General features: G+C 40.8%; 2 protein-coding genes across 11 annotated transcripts in view; both read left to right on the top strand.

The window, feature by feature from the left end:
• LOC113949056 (cytochrome P450 2J6-like) overlaps positions 1-5,997 on the top strand; it is a 27,615-nt gene extending 21,618 nt beyond the window's left edge. For 6 of the 8 annotated variants that reach the window (XM_027647184.1, XM_027647191.1, XM_027647188.1 and 3 more), the window contains one exon: positions 398-995. In XM_027647184.1, the coding sequence (XP_027502985.1) occupies positions 398-576 (179 nt within the window). In that variant the 3' untranslated portion in view covers positions 577-995. Of the gene's footprint in view, positions 1-397; positions 996-5,797 lie in introns of those variants that run through there. The other 2 variants (XM_027647185.1, XM_027647189.1) reach the window with 2 other exon arrangements.
• On the top strand, positions 5,865-17,810 carry LOC113949057 (cytochrome P450 2J6-like). 3 transcript variants are annotated; one of them, XM_027647193.1, is made up of 10 exons: positions 5,865-6,060; positions 7,648-7,810; positions 8,171-8,320; positions 9,275-9,435; positions 11,579-11,755; positions 12,378-12,519; positions 13,988-14,175; positions 14,418-14,559; positions 15,073-15,273; positions 17,800-17,810. In XM_027647193.1, exons 1-9 carry the CDS (start codon positions 5,890-5,892, stop codon positions 15,249-15,251), a joined length of 1,473 nt encoding a protein of 490 aa, XP_027502994.1. In that variant the 5' UTR covers positions 5,865-5,889; the 3' UTR covers positions 15,252-15,273; positions 17,800-17,810. The 3 variants fall into 3 exon arrangements, with proteins under 3 accessions (XP_027502994.1, XP_027502995.1, XP_027502993.1); XM_027647194.1 differs by lacking the exon at positions 17,800-17,810 and adding an exon at positions 15,825-15,925 and having other exon boundaries at positions 15,073-15,247; XM_027647192.1 differs by lacking the exon at positions 17,800-17,810 and having other exon boundaries at positions 15,073-15,346.

The raw sequence follows: 17,810 nt of genomic DNA, 5'->3' as shown, positions 1-17,810 counted from the left end.
ATACTTTCTTGTTTTTCTTATTTGGAATCAAGAGACTGAGAGTCCATTCATAGAACTGGAGAGTCCTATAGATTCATGGCTAGGCTTTGCAAACAAAGATTTGGAAAGGGCTCTACCCACATTTGTTACAAGTGCGCTGGTGGCTAAAAAGGCTGAAGAAAGAAACTTCTGAGAAGCAACCCTGGTATCTTTTTCTGTAATCCAAGCAGGTCCTGCAAAGATGGATTGCAGACATCTCAATTGTTTGCCCAGTTCAATCTGAGAGGAAAACTTCGAATTCAGCAAAGTTCTTTGTTCCTTGTTGAGGCTGAGCAATGCTCCTGTGAAAAGCTGGGAAGCAGGTGCTGGTTACAGACCTCGCTGGGGACTGACTTCTCTTTCCCTTCACCCTCTGTAGGCCACCGTGTTTGTCTGGGAGAGGTGCTGGCCAAGATGGAGCTTTTCATCATCTTCTGCAGGCTGTTGCAGACATTCAAGTTCACTGCACCAGAAGGAGTTAAGGAAGTCAACACAGACTTTGTCTTTGGGAGCACCATGAAACCCCATCCATACAAGCTCTGTGCAGTTCCGCGCTAGGCTGGAGGGTGTTAGAGATTTAAGAAAGAGGCGTGGCCACAGGTTTGCTGATATTTGTGCTGCTTTTATGGCTTTCATTTTTACATCAAGTTCAGTGTGAACCTGTCCTTGCTGTGTTATAGAGCTAAGAAGCCAGCCTTGAAAAACACTCTGCTTTTCCCTGCTTCTGGAAAATGTCTGTACTTCTTTTTCTTTCCCTGTTGTGTTACCAATGAAATAAACATAGACAATTGTCTAGTCTTACAAAAATTCATCAGGAATCTTCCTGGAGGGCGAAGGAACATTAAAGCCAGATGCTGAGGGGGCTTCCCACATGTTCTCAAATCCTGGTGTATGGGAATGCTGTTCCCAGAGGTGGTGGCTCTGGGCATTGCCAGAGCCCCTAGGTATGGTTGCATGGGAATAGGGAGTAGTGGAGGGGCATCTCAACTGGCTGTGAGGCAGCTGCTTTGTCTGTTTAGCTGAGAGTCATGGGGAGATGATTGCTTGAAACTGGAAGCAACAGAGGTACAACAGCACAGCCCTTCATTTGGGTTTGAGGCTCCTGACTTGGGCTAAAAGCAAAGGTAAACTCCTAATTCCTACTGGAGAATTGCAGGGGGTAACCCACTGCTGGGGAAACACAGTGGGTGTAAGTGGTAATGGAGCAGTGAGCTGGCCTGAAAATCCCATGAAAGAGGGAGCCTCTCACACTGTGGGGTTTGTAATGACCATGATGTACAACAAACTGAGTTGGCCATGTCTCTTTATGGATGCTGTGGGAAGATGGATAGGGTTAAACCTGGGGGGGATTCAGAATTTTACGGTAAAAAGGAGCTGCAGCTCCCTGGATGGACTGAAGCCAAAGTGCTCCCCAGCACAGTGATAAACATCTACTCAGAGAAACAGAACAGAGTGTGGAATGACGTGGAGACTGCGTGACTCCCTCCATTCTAATCCCAGCCAAATGGGAGAGCATTGTGGTACTGAGACCATACAGTACCTGTCTGGTAAGGGATAATCAAGATGTTCTGCTGATGAAGACAACAACCATGTCAAACACCCTCCTCAGGTGCCACCCCATGACCAACCTCCCCTCCCCCCCCCACTTAGGTACACCAATCAGAAATAAAAGGTGTTTATGACTAGAGCCACTCAAATTCCACCCAAACATAAAGAAAATAGAATAAAAGTAAGTTGGGGGTAGGGGGAAAGTGGGATGAGACTTCCACCGAAACTGCTGAGATCAGTCAACAGACTGAGTCCCTCTTCTCCCCCACCAGAGGGACGCCTGGGGTGAGAAATGTACTCTACATGCATTAAATGCTGCTTTTAGAACTAGAGCTTTTGTTTGTGCTTACCCCAAAGCATATTAGAAGATTGTTTCATATCAGAACTTGTGCTTACTTAATAAATGTATCAGTAGATTGGTTTAAAACATATTTTTGCAGTAGACAACTATCACCGACAACCTTTGAACCTTATTAATCTGTCACAATTTGTATTAATAAAAGGTGTTACTCTACAAACTGTTAAGTGAGTCCTTGCAGTTGCCAGCAGTGGATAACACCAGTTGCAGGATCTGCTGAGGGACCTAGACTCTGTTGAGTTCCCCCTTACAAGGGAGATCAGGTATCCTCTGATCTTGTGAATCTCTTGGTGAAGGGTCTCATTACGAGATGCTGACAGACTGTTTGACATCAGGGTCTCCACTTTCCTGAGGGACTAACAAGCAAAAATCTAAACTCCCACCTTTCACGTGACAGATGCCCAAACGTACAGTTAAGGGGACAGCTTGCAGTCCTGTGGAGCAAAGCTTGGTACCTGCAAAGGAGGAGCAGGGTAGGAGACATTGGTGTTTCCCAAAAGCTGTGTGTGAATCAAAGTTTTTGGGAGTTCTGTGTGAGCACAGGGCAGCTGCACACAAACAGCCTTCTGACAGGAGCCTGTCAGCAGAGCTGCTGAGTTTGAGTGCACACTGGGACAAGAGCTGTGCAAGGTGCAGCTGGCAGGAGCAGTGCCCAAGCAGGGCTAGTGGCAGCAAGTGCCAGAAGTCACTCTCACTGTGAGGTTGGCTTTGTTACCCAGCAAGATTTAAAAATCAGGATCAGAGTAAGGGCTGCTAGTAGGTGTAACACATGCACTGTTGCTTTATCAATTTCTTTCCTTGAGGAAAGGGCTTCACAACTCTTATTGCAATTATGCTTCAAGAATTGGTTGTCATTGCCCTGTTTATCCACCATGTCAGACTTTACTTTCCTTAATATAATATTATTGGTTTAAAGATGTGTTTCATTTTTGTGAAGGAGGACAGTATCCTAAGGGTTAGTGCTCTTTTCTCAGGCTTCTGGGTAGGGGCCACTGGGTGCTTTTTTCATGACTCCCATTGACCTGAAGCCTGCTGCTGCTGCAGCTACTCATTGCTTGGCAGAAGAGATGTGTTAGCTCAGTTCGCCAAGCAGATCAAGCTGATGTGGGTCTCCCGCTCTCTAATCCATTTCTAGCTCTGTGTGGTGCTGCACTGTGTGGTGTTGATGTAGACTCTGTCAGGAGTGGAGGGTGGGTTGCATGAAGCAACTGCTGTGTTGACACCCAAGTCTCAGGCATCTCACAGTATAGGACAAATGAGAGACTGAATAGGAGGAAAGGTTTGGGAATAGACAAATGGAATCCACATTGCTTTAAATCTTTTTTCACCTGAAGTATCTTAAGAAAGACCCCAGTGGAGATACAAGTCCCTTTACGCATTTTTATAAAGGACTTGTATCTCCATTGTGAATTTTTTCCAAGATCCCCAGGTTTTCCCTCTTCAAGAGTCAGGTTTTGTTTACGTGCTTCTGCTGCCCCATTTCACAGAATCATTTAGGTTGGAAAAGACCTCTGAGATCATTGAGTGCAACCTTTGAATGAACAAAACCATGGCAACTAGACCATGGCAATAAGTGCCATGTCCAGTTGTTTCTTGAACACCTGCAGAGATGCTGACTCCACCACTTCTGGAGACCATTCCAATGCCTCACAACCATTTCCATGAAGAAAGTCTTCCTAATGTCCAACCCGAACCACTCCTGGCACAGCTTGAGGCTATGTCCTCCTGTCCCATCTTTCGTTGTCTGAGAGAAGAAGCTGACACCCACCTGGCTACAACTTCCTTTCAGGCAGTTGTAGAGAGTGATAACTTGTCCCCTGAGCCTCGTTTTCTCCAGGCTAAACACCCCCAGCTCCCTCAGCCACTCCTCATATGATTTCTCTCTAGCTGTTGATATCTATCCCTGTCAGACTATCTAAAAAGATGTGCTTTCCTATCATCACCCCTCAGGGTAGGGCAGCAGGCAGGTGAGGCAGGGAACATGTCCTGAAACCCTTTTATTAACGTGGGAGGGTGAGCTCCCTCTCTTTGTAGCTGCCTCCAGTACTCACCTGGCCATGAGCTTTGTGAGTGGGAGGTGGGGATTATTCCTGAAACTGAATTTGGGGCATAGAGTGTAAGTAATGGGGTGCAGACAAGCTGCCATGAGGCTAGTAGGGCACAGGCCATGGCATGTTTCAGTTCCAAAGTCTAAGTAGAGGGAAAATGGATCTTCCTCTGAGAGCTGAAAGGGACAAAGAGAAGCGAACAGGCCAGGAGCTCTCCTGGGGAAAGGGAAAGCAGGAGGATTCACTGGTTAGAGGAATACCTTTCTGTTCTGCTGAGCAACAACCCCTGCCTCCCCATGGATTCAATTCTCATGGAAGGTGAGAACTGAATTAATCTTACCAGGCTTCCCTCTTCCTGGTCCTCCAGCACCATCTTGTATGAGGAGGAAAGCAATTTGTATTCCCTTTAACGTCTCTTCCAAAGACTTGGCAAAGCTGTTTACAGGCAGCTGCCTCTCTAAATGCAAGCAATTCACATCTAGGCTGCGAGGTATAGTCACCAGAATGTGGCTAATTTGTGTGGAAAAATCAGAGTAAGTCTGGAGAGCCAGGGGAGATGCAGAGTAGCCAGCCAGGACTGTTCAGGGGCCAGATGGGACTGCAAGTGCACAGGGCAGGCAAGCCTTGGGGGCTGTGAGTGTCCTCTCAAGGAGACTTTGGAAAATACTGAATTCAGAGTTGGGAACAGTTTGAGATATAGAAAGCACAACACCAGTGAAGGAACTACAAGTCATACAAGTGGTCTCTGAAGTAGATAATTCAGTTCCTCAGTTTGATCCCAGCTCTCAGTTCAATTGCTGGCCAGCAACACTGGGCAAATGTTATCTCTCTGCCTCACTTCTGGGGTAAATCAACTTGCTTCACACCTCACAACTTTTGGTTTTAGCTGTGCCAGCTCCATAAGTTTGGCATGTGAGCAGCAAGACCACCTAGGTGACTTCCCAGAATGCCACGTTTCTGTCTAAGTCAGATGAGCCGAGTCTAAGCTAGTGCTGTTCCTGCACAAGTGCCAAAGCTGTATTGTCTGAAATGCCCCACTTTGCAGAGCTGGATTTGCTCAGGTGCATGAGAGTGCTTGTGAAAGAAGCTCACAGAGGCAGCTGTGCATCATCTTTACTCCTGCTGCAAGCAATTCAGTGGGATTAGCAGAGAGGTAGCTGGAGGAGGAGGAAGAAATCATGCTTTCTGCTTCGTCATAAAGACCATGCAGCCCCACTTACCTGTGCAGCTGAACAGCGAGTCTGTGGACACCTGGGTGTTATGCCATTATAACCATCAAACTCCTGTTACCCAATGATTAATTTGAGTCATTTACGTTTTATGTGCCCCAGGCATAAAATTAAAAGGTTTGGCCAAAGACCTTACAATACAAACCATGAGGAAACCCAAAATATTAAAGGAGTAGCAGAGAACATCAGAATCAAACAATAATATGGGGCAAGTGAAGGAGCAGTGCATGTGGTTGGTGCACATGATGGCTACTGATCAGCCTGAACTTTCATTAACCCCACCATCCTTGGGTGTGAAAACTCTTGGGAAATTTTTTTTATTTCTCTGTTCTTGCAAGAGTTTTTCTATGAAACTAGAATTGTGGGCAAAGATTTTTGTCACAGCAGCTGTCATGGCACAAGGAGGTAAACAATAAACCTACATTTTGTATCCCTTGAAGAAACAACGATTGACAGATTTATAGCTGCAATATGAAGGAGTGATGTCATATACGCTTAAAAATAAGAACAATTAATTCTCTGGGGTGGAGAATTAAAGTGATAAAGAGGGAAAGATGGAGAGGCACAGAAATTTCAACATCTTTTTCTCTTTTTAGGGAGGTACCAGCAAAGCAAGATAAAGTGGGTCTATCCTCTGTCTACAGAGCAGCTGTCCAGAGACAACGTTGCTGTGTAAATCAGGAGGGAAATGGTAACAGTGAGTGGGGTGCTGGTATTTTTTGTGGTGTCTCTGCTGATTACACAGTTCCTGAAACTGCAATGGATGCGAAGACGACTTCCCCCTGGACCAACTCCATACCCCTTCTTTGGAAACCTGTTCCAGATGAACTTCAAAATTCATCATGAGAACCTTAAAAAAGTATGTATTTTCTGGCAATTAATTAATAGACTTATAAGCTGATTGAAAAGAAAATGTGTTTAACATAGTCTTATTTTGAATGCTAGGGAGGGATTTATTCTAAATTACATAAATGTGAAAATAGGTGGAGATGATTAAAATATCTGTTTCTTGGTATGAAAATTTGCACTTACAATGAAATGAACAATTAAAACCTTATGTGCTTACGAACAAAACCATACTGATGATAATAGTCCTGCCTTACAAATAGGAAAAAGACACATTTTACAACAGAGTCTTTAATTCTGTGTAGCCTTTTTTATCTCTGTTGTTGCACTGGCAATTCTAAGTATTCCGTGAAATTGCTACTGAGGGCATATATGTTTTCAGTATAGAAAGGATGAGGTTTTTTATACTTATTCAACAGATTTTTTGAAAGATCTTAGAATCAATTTTTTTCTGACGTACAATTGGGTCAGATTTTCACAAGAGACTTCAGTCTTCTGAGCATGACTGAGCTTTTAAGTGACTGAACTAATTCACTGTGTGCCTATACTCAAGCCCTTTTTTAAGTCCAGTTGTAATGTCTAGCATTTCTAAAGTTTGTACCATGTTGTTTTATAATCCCCATACATATATATTAAATATTTAACATTTATATGTATAAGTAATATCACCTCACTTTCCCTCTTTGTTTTCAACCTTCCTTTTCCCCGGTTCTTCCATATCCTGCCAGTTCTTTGCTCTTGAGCTGCATATTTCAAGCCAAAGTAGTATTATTCTACAGCATAAAATAATAGGCAGTGCCTGTCTGCTACCTCTTCTTCTATATCTGACCCCCCAAACCTGAAGAACAGTATTGCTCATCACAAGATTTCAAAAGACATGAATTAGTCCTTACAAAAATGAAATTAAACACAAATGTGCAAGCATGTGCATATGCATTTTTACTCAGTGTGCACACCTGTTCCCTCTTGTTTGCTCCCAAGTAGCAAAATGTTGTACTCCTTTAGTCCTGAATTTCTTGGGATGTTTTGGCAATACCCCACTCTTCCCAGGCCATTCTGCTCCACAGACTTGCTACTTTTCTAGTTCCTGATTCAGCAGCCAGGGCAAAGACTGTCTTGCCCACTTCCAGTGATTTCTGCATGCACAGCATTTGAAGACAAGGCTATCACAGCTGAGCTAGAAAGGAGAGGGTGATTCCTGCATCAGTCACCTTCTTGGCTGCTTTTGCTAGTCTTGATACGCAAAGGGGAATCTGTGGATGGTTCATGTCAAACTCATGAGCTAATGCTTTCTTGTAATAAATAGTGAAGATGTAAGAGACCATCTACAATGAGTTTGAATTGTAAGATGTGATAAATAGCATTTGCAGACTTTGGCAACGTTGGCTAACATTTTAGAAACATCTTGATCTTTAGTAAATGAGACTTTAGATAGAAACCTGACTTCAAACTACATAATATGTAAAAACAGATTTGCTGCTCTCTTCTCAAAGTCAGTCACCCTTGGGGCACCTGCCAAGGGAAAGGATCTGGTTTATTTCTTTTGATTTAAATGTACTGGTTCTTACCCCTGTTGTTCTGATGCTGCTTTGTTCTACAGATGGCCAAAATTTATGGTAATATCTTCACCTTATGGGTTCCAAACCGTCCTGTAGTTGTCCTACAAGGGTTTCAGGCAGTGAAGGAAGGTCTGACTGTTCATGCTGAAGATGTTGCTGGAAGGCCCACAGGACATCTCTTTCACTATATGTCACATGGAAATGGTAATTATTATTCTCAGAAATTCTTTTCATGTGTTCATTCCGACCCTAGTTTTGGAAATTGATTTAGAGCCTCAATGTCCTTAATTTATAATTGGGAAAAAAGTTTATTATTTTCATGAGTTTTTTGAAACAGTTCTATTTCTGATTCCAACATTATTGTTGGAACAATAATGGCACCATAGAAGTAATGTGAGAGTTTCTATACAGGAAATAGATGGTTAAACTGCAAGAAGAAAGGAAAGAGGAATGCTGGTAAAAATTTGAAATAATTAGAATAAAAGAGCAGCTCCTTGGATGTATCAACTGTATCAATTCATTAATTTATAAGGTATTGACAGCATTAATTCATTATGATCCCAGGTGTTATGTTCTCTAATGGCCATCTCTGGAAGCAGCAGAGGCGTTTTGGACTTGCAACAATGAGGAAAATGGGAGTAGGGAAGAAAACCCAGGAGTATCGGCTGCAAGAGGAGGCCTGTCATTTGGTGGAATATTTACAGAAAACCAATGGTATGTGACTTGGTGGGCAGGTCAGTCTGTGCAGTGGGAGATTTTGCTGAAGGATGAGTTACCATTAACTTTTCAAACTATTTGATTACAAAAATGGATTTAAAGTGTATATGCAGAGCTGAGTCTCAAAGGTCTGTATCATGTGACCTGCATGAGACATTTCCTTTCAGGAGTGTGAAACCCCACAGTGTGAGCTTAGAACTGGAATCTCCTATCTGATTGTATATACTGGTATATATAATGTACCAGTATGTATATACTGGTCCCTATCTGTTAGTGCTATTACTTCTGAGTCAGCTTGACATTACTCATGGCAACAGCATCAGGGTAAGAGCAAACAGTAACAAAATCAGTGTCACGACACCTCATACTCCTGTACAGAAAAGAAAAAAACCCCACAAAATATGAAAGGTTTTGATCAAGGCTGCACAACCCTGTTCTCTGCTCTGGTAAGTGCAGTGGAAAAAGCTCAGCTCACATGGCTTGTGATGAAGCTCCTCAGTAAGAGAGGGAGTTTGTTCAGGTTTTGCTGCTGAATAACAGGGTGAGTCCATAGGTAGTAGGCTCAAATATTTTATCATTATATGAGCAAAGAATAGGAGGTGATTCTCAATTCATCTATGTATTTAATGTCTCATCTGACGATTTTGGTACCCTGGTTATTGCCAAACATGAGATCTACTGATGCCAGGGTTCGGTGGAATCTGGGCATTTTTGTAATTATTACTACTAATTCCATTCCCACCAGCAGTTTTGCGTTTTTTTAACCATCAGTGTGTTTTAGGTGTCTGAAGTTACTTTTTAACTTGGGCTTTTTACCGACAAATTGGGATTTACTATCCAGTGAACTAACTAATGTCAGAAATGTTTACAAAATGTTATCAGTTCTCCTGTCAGTGGGTAAAGCAGGAACAGTTAAGTGTTAATAGTGAATGCAGCTCATTGTGTTTACAGGAAAACCTCTGGACCCCACTATGCCTGTTGTTCATGCTGTCGCAAATGTGATTTGTTCTATGATTTTCGGACATCGCTTCTCCAGAGATGATGAAAATTTCCACCACTTGATTGAATCCATCGATACCATAACAGCATTTGGGAACAGCATCACTTTTTTTGTGAGGAAAATTAGTTTTGTTTGTTTGTTTGTTTGATTGATTTCTATAGATAGACAATGAAAAAGGCAACTTGATTGTTACTTCTGTAACAAAAATAAATACTAGTGCACCTGGAATTGCTGAAGTATACATCAGAACAGTACTTCCAGATACCTAGTTCAAAACTTGTTTCAATTGCTTATGTTTCATCATAGGACAGACATTTCCTGTGTCTGGGGGACAGAGATGGAAACACAAAGGTTTGTTACATGTCTGGGAGATGTAAAAAAGACTTTCTTGCATAAGCACTACCTGTACAACTGTGGTGTTTGAAACAATCCCTGAAACTCAGCAGTAAAATATAGGTCCAAATATCTGAAAAGCTCAGAAAAAGACTAATATTAATTTCTGTCTGGCAAAGTGGCTTTCTTCATTCTGGTATGATATGGCTGTCAAAAAATGTCAAGAGTAATATGGGTCTTTGCTACTTCCTTCACTACTGCTAACTAACTTCATAGAAACTGAAGTAGAGCAACTGTTTTGTGCAAAGGTAACATGTCATGAAATTGTTTAATGGTAGTTTCCCCCTATAGCTTTTGGCAGCAACACCTGTCCCATCTCTGCATGTCCTTACAAGAATTCAGTGGTTTGGTCCACTGGAGAGAAAAATTCTCTCTTGCTTCTGTGTGTGCAGCTGTGACTGCAGCTGCCAAAGCAGTGGCACAGATGGCCTCAAGCAGGGGCAGTTTTATCATGAACAGTTTTTGAATGGAAACCACAGTACTGTGTATAGTCAAAAAGTCAATTTACCCATGTATGAGGCAGCTGCTTCTGCAGAACTTGCTGGAACTCATCTGGCTTTTTCACAGTCTTGCATGATTTCCACCATCTCTGACTAACTGGAAACTGCTGTGGTCAAGGTCCTAGAGAATCTGAGGACTAATTCAATACTTTTGGTAAATAAGCTAAAATAAAACTACTTATGATTTTTTTATCCCAGGAGATGCAGGTTGAATCATTCCTAAACTACCTTCTAACCAGGGTAGACACAGGTTCAGCCATTTCCAAGCTTCTCTCAGAAGGTATTTTTATAAACTGTTCTTAAAACATCTTAATTGTGTATCGACAGCCAACAAAAACATTCTAGTCCCGCATTTCATTCTGTCCTGCTCTCCACAGTGTTTTCACAGGGATGTACAATCCTTTAATGATGGGCTGTACTAATCTGTTTTCCTGGTAAGTGGACAGATAGTGTCAAGCAAAATTATGCAGTAGGATGAGGAAGAAATACAAGCCAGGAATCTGAATAGGCTTGTGGGGAGATAAATCTTTGTCATGCAATTGCAATTTAAATAGATGAGCTCAGAAGTTATGGCCTAATGCATAATTTAAGCTGCAGTAATTCTGTAACTGGAGGGACATGATGCAATCTTTAAAGGGGAAAACAGAAAGTGAAATGAAATAGAGGAATAAAATTCACCTAGGAGGTGTTTTATTTCTTCTCTGCTGAGATGTGTTTTTGTAATGGTATAAGGACAAGAGTGTGAATACGTTTAGAACAATGAATAAACAGAAGGGAATCCCCCCTCTTAATTGTTTTGCATATCACAGGGGTGTGATACATTTGCTTCTCATCTATGAGAAGGTGAATTTGAGTAAAATCTCAGTGCATTCAGTATTCTGCCATAAGAAAATAGACCCGGGTTTGGATAGTTCTATTTTCAGTCAGCAGATGTGTCAAGGAAGTCAACCTGGATCTGGGTTTTTTTAGTGATGAAGTAGAAATTATATGTGTGTTGGATAAAGTGAGAACAGGGACATGTTTCATAGGAGTTGAGCCTAGCAAAGAATTGGGGTACAGAGGAATTTAATTTATCCTTTGTACATCACATTTGTACAATCTTATAGTATACATACATGTAATACATATAATTTTATAGTAAAAAACTGAGAGAAATTCTGCTCAAGAGAAAAATGGAATTTAGAAAGGCTTTAATGACACATGGGATAGGCACTATCCTTTCAGTCTAATGGGGAAGATTTAGTCATCAGTCTTTCATTTGTTTTTATCACTACCCAGAAGCCTGTATAGGATTCAAATTTAGTTTACTAAATACCACATATTTATAGGTAATACCACATATCTAAAATGTCTATTTTATAGGTATATGAACTGTTTCCCTGGCTTACAAGTCATTTCCTAGGACCATATAAAGAGACTAAGTCCAAATTAGATTTTGTGAAAGCTCTATTAGCAAAGGAACTTGAAAGCCACAAAGAAAAAAGAAAACCGGATGAAAATCGAGATTTCATCGATTACTATTTGGCTGAGATAGATAAAGTGAGTATCTCTGAACTCCTCTCACACTTCACTAACAACAAGCGATTTTAAGGGTTCCTTTGATTATAATTATATCTAATATAAATATAGAAGTATACAATTTCTCCATAGTAAACCTTATACATAGATGAATGAAAAAACCTGACAGCAAATGATAGCAGCAAGAGGAAGAAGTAATAAAGTAAGTTAATTTTCAGGTAGATTATCCATAACTACAATAGCAACAGATCTGCATATGGTTAAGTTACAACTAGAAATGACAGCTATGATGAGATTTGCAGCAGGAGTAGAAAGTATGTACAGTAGTAACTGTGTCATGGCTGAAGAACAAGACGTGTATGTGGATACGATAAACTGACAAGTGTATTGGAGAATATTAGAAAATGGTTTCCTTTTATTCAGAAAATTTTATTCTCTAGCCCTTTTGTGGTTTTGTGGTTTATGTGGGGTTTTTTGTTTGTTTGTTTGTTTTGTTTGCTTGGGTTTTTTGTATGTGCTTGTTTTTTTCTTTTGTGGGGGAAGGAAGGTGAGGGCTTTTTGGGTAGTATCAGTAAATACTCCTGAGAGGTGGTTTAGTTCTTTTTTTGTGTGCCATAACCTTCTTTTCAATTCATATCTACAGACTAAAGGAGATGCTGAATCTACTTACGATGAAGAAAATTTGATCCAGACTGTTTTTGACCTCTTTATAGCAGGTACAGAAACTACAGCCACCACTTTACGTTGGGCATTGCTCTTTATGGCAATTTATCCTGACATTCAAGGTAAGCACATCCAAAGAGGTCTCCAACTCTTTAGCAATTATACAAGTTCAAATAGTAGCAGTGCCCCTTCAAAGAATAGTAGAGGAACTAATTATTAGAGTATAAATCAGGTGAACTGAATGTATCTGTTTCTTGATGTATCCTTTCTAACATACAGGCCAGTTATTTCAGGTTTTGTTTTCAAGAGATCTACACAGAATGCAAGATGTGATTAATTTAATTAGATGGAGTAGTTTAGTCTCAGACAAGGTAAATTACTCCATTGCCTTTCCACAGACAAGAATGATTAGACTTCCACTAAGGACAAGGTGGAGCCTTCAGGTCATCCTTTTAAATCCATGACTGCTATTCTTTGATTTGCTCCTCGCTTCTTGCAGCAGAAATAACTAAAATACAGTGGGTTGTTTCTAACATATGTGCTTATTCCATCAATCTTAGAACTTCAAACACAGATATCTATGTATAAACAGATGTAAAAAAATATTGGGTTGAGTATCTTGAAAATGTGTGCTTTTAATAATGATATTAACAGAAGAAAGATACAGGTTGGCAGAGTAAAATGAGTGAAAAGGTAGAGTCAGAGTGTATGAGATAGAAAGGATTAGAAGGTATATAAATCACTTCATATTTGAGAGTTTAAGCTTGGTACCAGGCACAGCAGGAGCCTGGCAAGTAGAAAATAGTGGAAGTGTAAAGGAGAAAGGATCTCTGATTTTTGTTACAAAACACTGCTCCAAAAGACCTAAAATTTGAGGCTAGATTGCACATATTGAATTTTCACATGGTCTCTCACCCTCTCAGGATATATTAAAACATTCTTAAGTTTCCTTGGGCGATTCTAATTGCAATTATAAAGGCTGCAGTATTAATAAAAAATTAATCAGAAATTACCAATTCAGCTCATATTATAAGTTAAAAAAAAGAAGTTCTTGAGAAAAAGTAATTTAATTAATTAATTAAATTAATTAAATTAATTAATTAATTGTGTAAGTGCTTCCTAAGGCAAGTAATTACAGAATAGCAGTTAGGCCACCTGTAGATGACAAGCAAAATCTGTGTGCTTCTAAGTGAAGAATAATCCTTGATCAATTACTAAACTCCTCTCCTAATACAGAGTTAATATTTTTTTCCGGTTGACTCCCTGCTTGTAAAACTAAATACTACTAAAAATATTTTTATAAATTACCCCACAGCAGTAAATGTAACAGGAACCTACATATTCTTATAGAATGACTTAATCTGCTATCGCTATTTTTAAAGTATTATTTGGGTATGCAACCTATAAACAACCTTAATGTCAGATTTTACTCAGATCATCTGTATGGGAAGTTGAAGGCATTCTTTTTTATAAAATATCTTTTTCATCTTGTTGGATGCTATTATGACTGTAAAAAGCAATAAGAAAAATTATGAAGGCTGACTTCATAAATTGTTCGTTGTATATTTAAAGCTGAATATTCCTCCTTAGAGAAAGTTCAGAAGGAGCTGGATGCTGTTCTTGGTTGTTCCCATGTATTTTGCTATGAGGACAGAAAGAATTTACCCTATACAAACGCTGTAGTTCACGAGATCCAGCGATACAGTAATATAATCTTAATTGCACTTCCCAGACTGAGTCTGAAGGACACGGAGCTGCTGGGATATCATGTTCCAAAGGTACAAATGTGCTGCATATTTGAATATCTTTGATTTTGGTCCATCAGATGATTTCAGACAGGCTTTTGAGGATTTTTCTGATTAGGGACACGAACTCTTGTATCCTTTGTGTTCTATCAGTGCCTCTAAGCTCTGACTGTCTCTGTTGGTGGCCTTTCACAAGGAAAGGTGCACTTTGTCTTAAATATTAGTAGATTCTAAGGTGGTAATTTCTGTTGACACCACTGTTCCTCTTTTTTCAGAACACCATAATTCTTGCAAATATAGACTCTGTTCTGTCTGATCCTGGAAAATGGGAGACACCTGATCAGTTCAACCCAGGCCACTTTCTGGATAAAGACGGAAACTTTGTAAACAGAGAAGCGTTCTTACCATTCGCAATAGGTATGTGCACTGAACAGGGATTTATTTACTCCTTGTGATAACAACTCAAGATCCATTCATTCCCCAAAATAACTGGGAAGGCACCCACGAAAGGGCATATACACACATTCCACTGCCCTAAAGATCTCCAAGAAGGGGGAGGTCCGATTGTACGTGGAAAAGACAGGAAAAGAAGGAATGACACATGGAAAAGTTTTTCTTCGGAGACAGATCCAATTTTTCTTGGAGAAGAGATCCAATTATCAAAGTAGTGGCAGGAAAATCCATGGTGCTAGGAAGACTGTAAGTGTAAACTATATCACCCTGGTGATCATTTCTATAATGTTTTCCTGCCTGCTGTAAATATAGATCAAAACTTTCTGTGGAAACAAAAGCAGCCTTTCAGTTCTGAACCATTAAATGACAAAGTTAAGAGAAAAGGACAAGGTCTGCAGAAAACAAGCAAACAAGCAGATTAGAGAGGGAGGTATGGTAGAAATCCTTTGGTTGATTGCCTTTTCTGTCTCTTCACAGGGCAGCGTGTGTGCATGGGGGAGCTGTTGGCAAGGATGGAGCTCTTTATTGTCTTTTCCACCCTGCTACAGGCATTCATGTTCACCCTTCCAGAAGGAGTGAAGGAAGTCAACACCAAGTTTGTTTTTGGGAGCACGATGAAGCCACCTCCCTACCAGATCTGTGCCATTCCTCGGTAGGAAATGGTAGATGCAGGGAAGAGTTATTCTGTAAGATTACTTCTGTGTGTGAATTTCTTTTTCCATGTCTTCAGATTTTTCTTTCCTCTTCATTTAGTTAATCGCTACCCTGAAAAATGTTTTTCAGATAGTTGCATCCTGAGGATTACAATTACAAAGAGTTCATATTTTGTTCTTTCTTTCTGTTTGGAAAATCTTGTTAAATTTCTCCTGATGTGTAACAAATAAAAACATTAAGGGAAGAATTAGAATTGGTGCTTATTTATTACCAGATGGAAAGAGGATTTACAGGGAAAGAACCTGAAGCAAGGACTATAAATTGAAAGATCTGGACATTTTTCTCATAAGCCACAGAGGTTTTCCAGTCTGTCTCAGGATATTAGTGTGTGCAGGAGACATAGGAAGCTCTTGGAGGAAGCTTTCTAGAGAGACATAATATTACCTGAGATAACACTGCCTCAGAATGATATTGTTTGCTGTTGAGCAAACTTGTTGTATACAAGTCTATCCTTGACACCTGGCAGGACAGTTCAGGGTTTCAGCCACTAAAACAGGTGAATTCTATCCCTTCAGATGACAATAGAAGAGCAGCTTCATCAGCCAGTTCTGGAGAGCTTTTCTTAACACAGGCAAGGAGCAAGATTGGAAGACAAATGACAACAGTGAGCAGTCACAGTGTTGATAGTTTGTCCTTTTTGACGACCCCACTGGTTGCCAGCAACATGAGAATGTCTTCTTCATGACAGGTCATCTACTGGTGGTGATTGCTCCAGATCCTCCAATAATTTATTCAGCTTCATTATTTTTTCAGTTCTTTAATGAATTCCTTATCACAGTTAGCTGCTTTTACATCAGTCAGCATAAATTAGCATATCATGACCAAGAGAAGATTTGGCACTACTGAAGAATTCTTGAAGCCCTTTATAAGCCTGGTGACTAAGGACTTGGCAAAAGTGGATGTTTAAGATTTGGTGAATTTGCTTACTGGCAGATAACAAGGAATTTTTTTTTATGGCATTGAGATACGTTTTTCTTGTATGAGGTAAAAATTGGATACTGTCTGCCAACACAGGAAGGATTATTTTTATACCCTGATTAGTTCACAGTGCCATCTCCAGGACTGACATCATTATCACAGCTGTATTTGTTTCAGGTACCTCTGCCTACCTGGTGTTTTAAAGCACCCCAGGCTAACAGGTAGGGATGTGTGAGATCACTAATCTGCATACAGGATGAAACCTGGGTTGCCAGTTTCTTCCCCTCCAGGCTTACCTTTATGGGATGGTTCAACCCATGTCCAGCATGTCCTGACAGGTAGGTGATTGTTATGAAGTCCCCTCATGCTCAAACTGCCAACATCCCCCTGGCAGAAACTCTGCACTGGTAAGAGGTGACTCATTTGTATCCAGCTGGACAGCAGGAGGAGAGGCAGCAGTTTGCCTTGAGCAAATTAAAAATCACTAATCCTGAAGAATAGCTGAAGAAATGCTGCTGGTGGTTGCATTTAGTAATTATGTAGAAAATGGAGCCTAGTTAATCTCATAAATACATTTTCCATCAAATAAAGTAAGATAAATCCCAGATTCATCTGCAGTCTATACCAACCCACAGTCATCTCCCTTTTCCAGTGTGAGAGAACCATATTCCAGGCTAGCTCCAGCTGAACACTGGTTAAAGTGTCTATTGAGCTCAAAACTAAGTAGGGTTTGAAGCTATCGAATGTTGTCCTGGAGAAATATGTGGGAAAAATTAAATGGACCTCAATGTTTCAGAGTTTCACATTTGAAACTCTAGCAAAAAAAAGATAGCCCTGGAGAAGCGGGAGATCTAAGGTGGTTATTGGAATCTTTGTTGTCTGCCATAGAAATATAATGTTAAAAAATAAATATATTCTGTTTAAGCTCTCAGTTGTCACCTGGTGGAAAGAAGGATGGGAATTTATTGTGGTTTCTTTGGAAGAGAGTTGTGGTACTGGGTGAAAAGGAGATACAGAGAAAATCCAGCTCAGTCCAAAGAGAAAACTGGTCTCTGACCAGCACGCAGGAGGAAGGCAGAAGGGTACTGGGGTGATATGATGCCACTGGTGCCTCACACTGTGGTGGGGAAGCTGTCTTAGGAGCTGCCAGGCAGAGAGAAGGCTGTAGCTGCTCCCTTGAGTGGGTATCGGGGAGGCAACCAAATTCTCACAGGCAAATGTGGCAAAAAGACCTGTGAAAAAACACCTGGACAGGTGTCTGGAGCCAAGCTGAGGGGAAGGCAGGCTGCTGGCTCCCTGGGGAATGGTCTCTGCAGCCCTTTGGAGGGAAAGGCTGCTCTGCTGACAGAGCAATTTCTCACAATGGCCACTTCACATGGGATGGAGGAGGGCTGGGTCTTAGGGTCCTTTCTCACACTCACTCCCTTCTCCAGCACAGTGGTGACTACAAGTGCCAGTCTGCTTTCTATTCAGCTCCATTTCCTGCCCTTGTATTTTTTCTTGGCTGCTCCTGCCCCTGTGGTGTGCCCCAGCTTTAGACATGGAGGGAGGACAGGACTGCTGCCAGGGCAGGCATCGTGTAG

Source organism: Corapipo altera, unplaced genomic scaffold (assembly GCF_003945725.1).
Source record: "Corapipo altera isolate COAL_440 unplaced genomic scaffold, ASM394572v1 113, whole genome shotgun sequence".
Taxonomy (NCBI): Eukaryota; Metazoa; Chordata; class Aves; order Passeriformes; family Pipridae; genus Corapipo; species Corapipo altera.
Note: the sequence above shows the minus strand (reverse complement) of the source record. Positions and strands in the feature narration are given on the sequence as shown.

Bases quoted from the DNA above. Each gene is read 5' to 3' on its own strand.
- LOC113949057 (XM_027647193.1), top strand. From the start codon at position 5,890: ATGGTAACAGTGAGTGGGGTGCTGGTATTTTTTGTGGTGTCTCTGCTG. The intron at 8,321-9,274 runs GTATGTGACTTG...TTGTGTTTACAG, and splicing joins ATATTTACAGAAAACCAATG to GAAAACCTCTGGACCCCACT. The intron at 14,560-15,072 runs GTATGTGCACTG...GTCTCTTCACAG, and splicing joins GTTCTTACCATTCGCAATAG to GGCAGCGTGTGTGCATGGGG.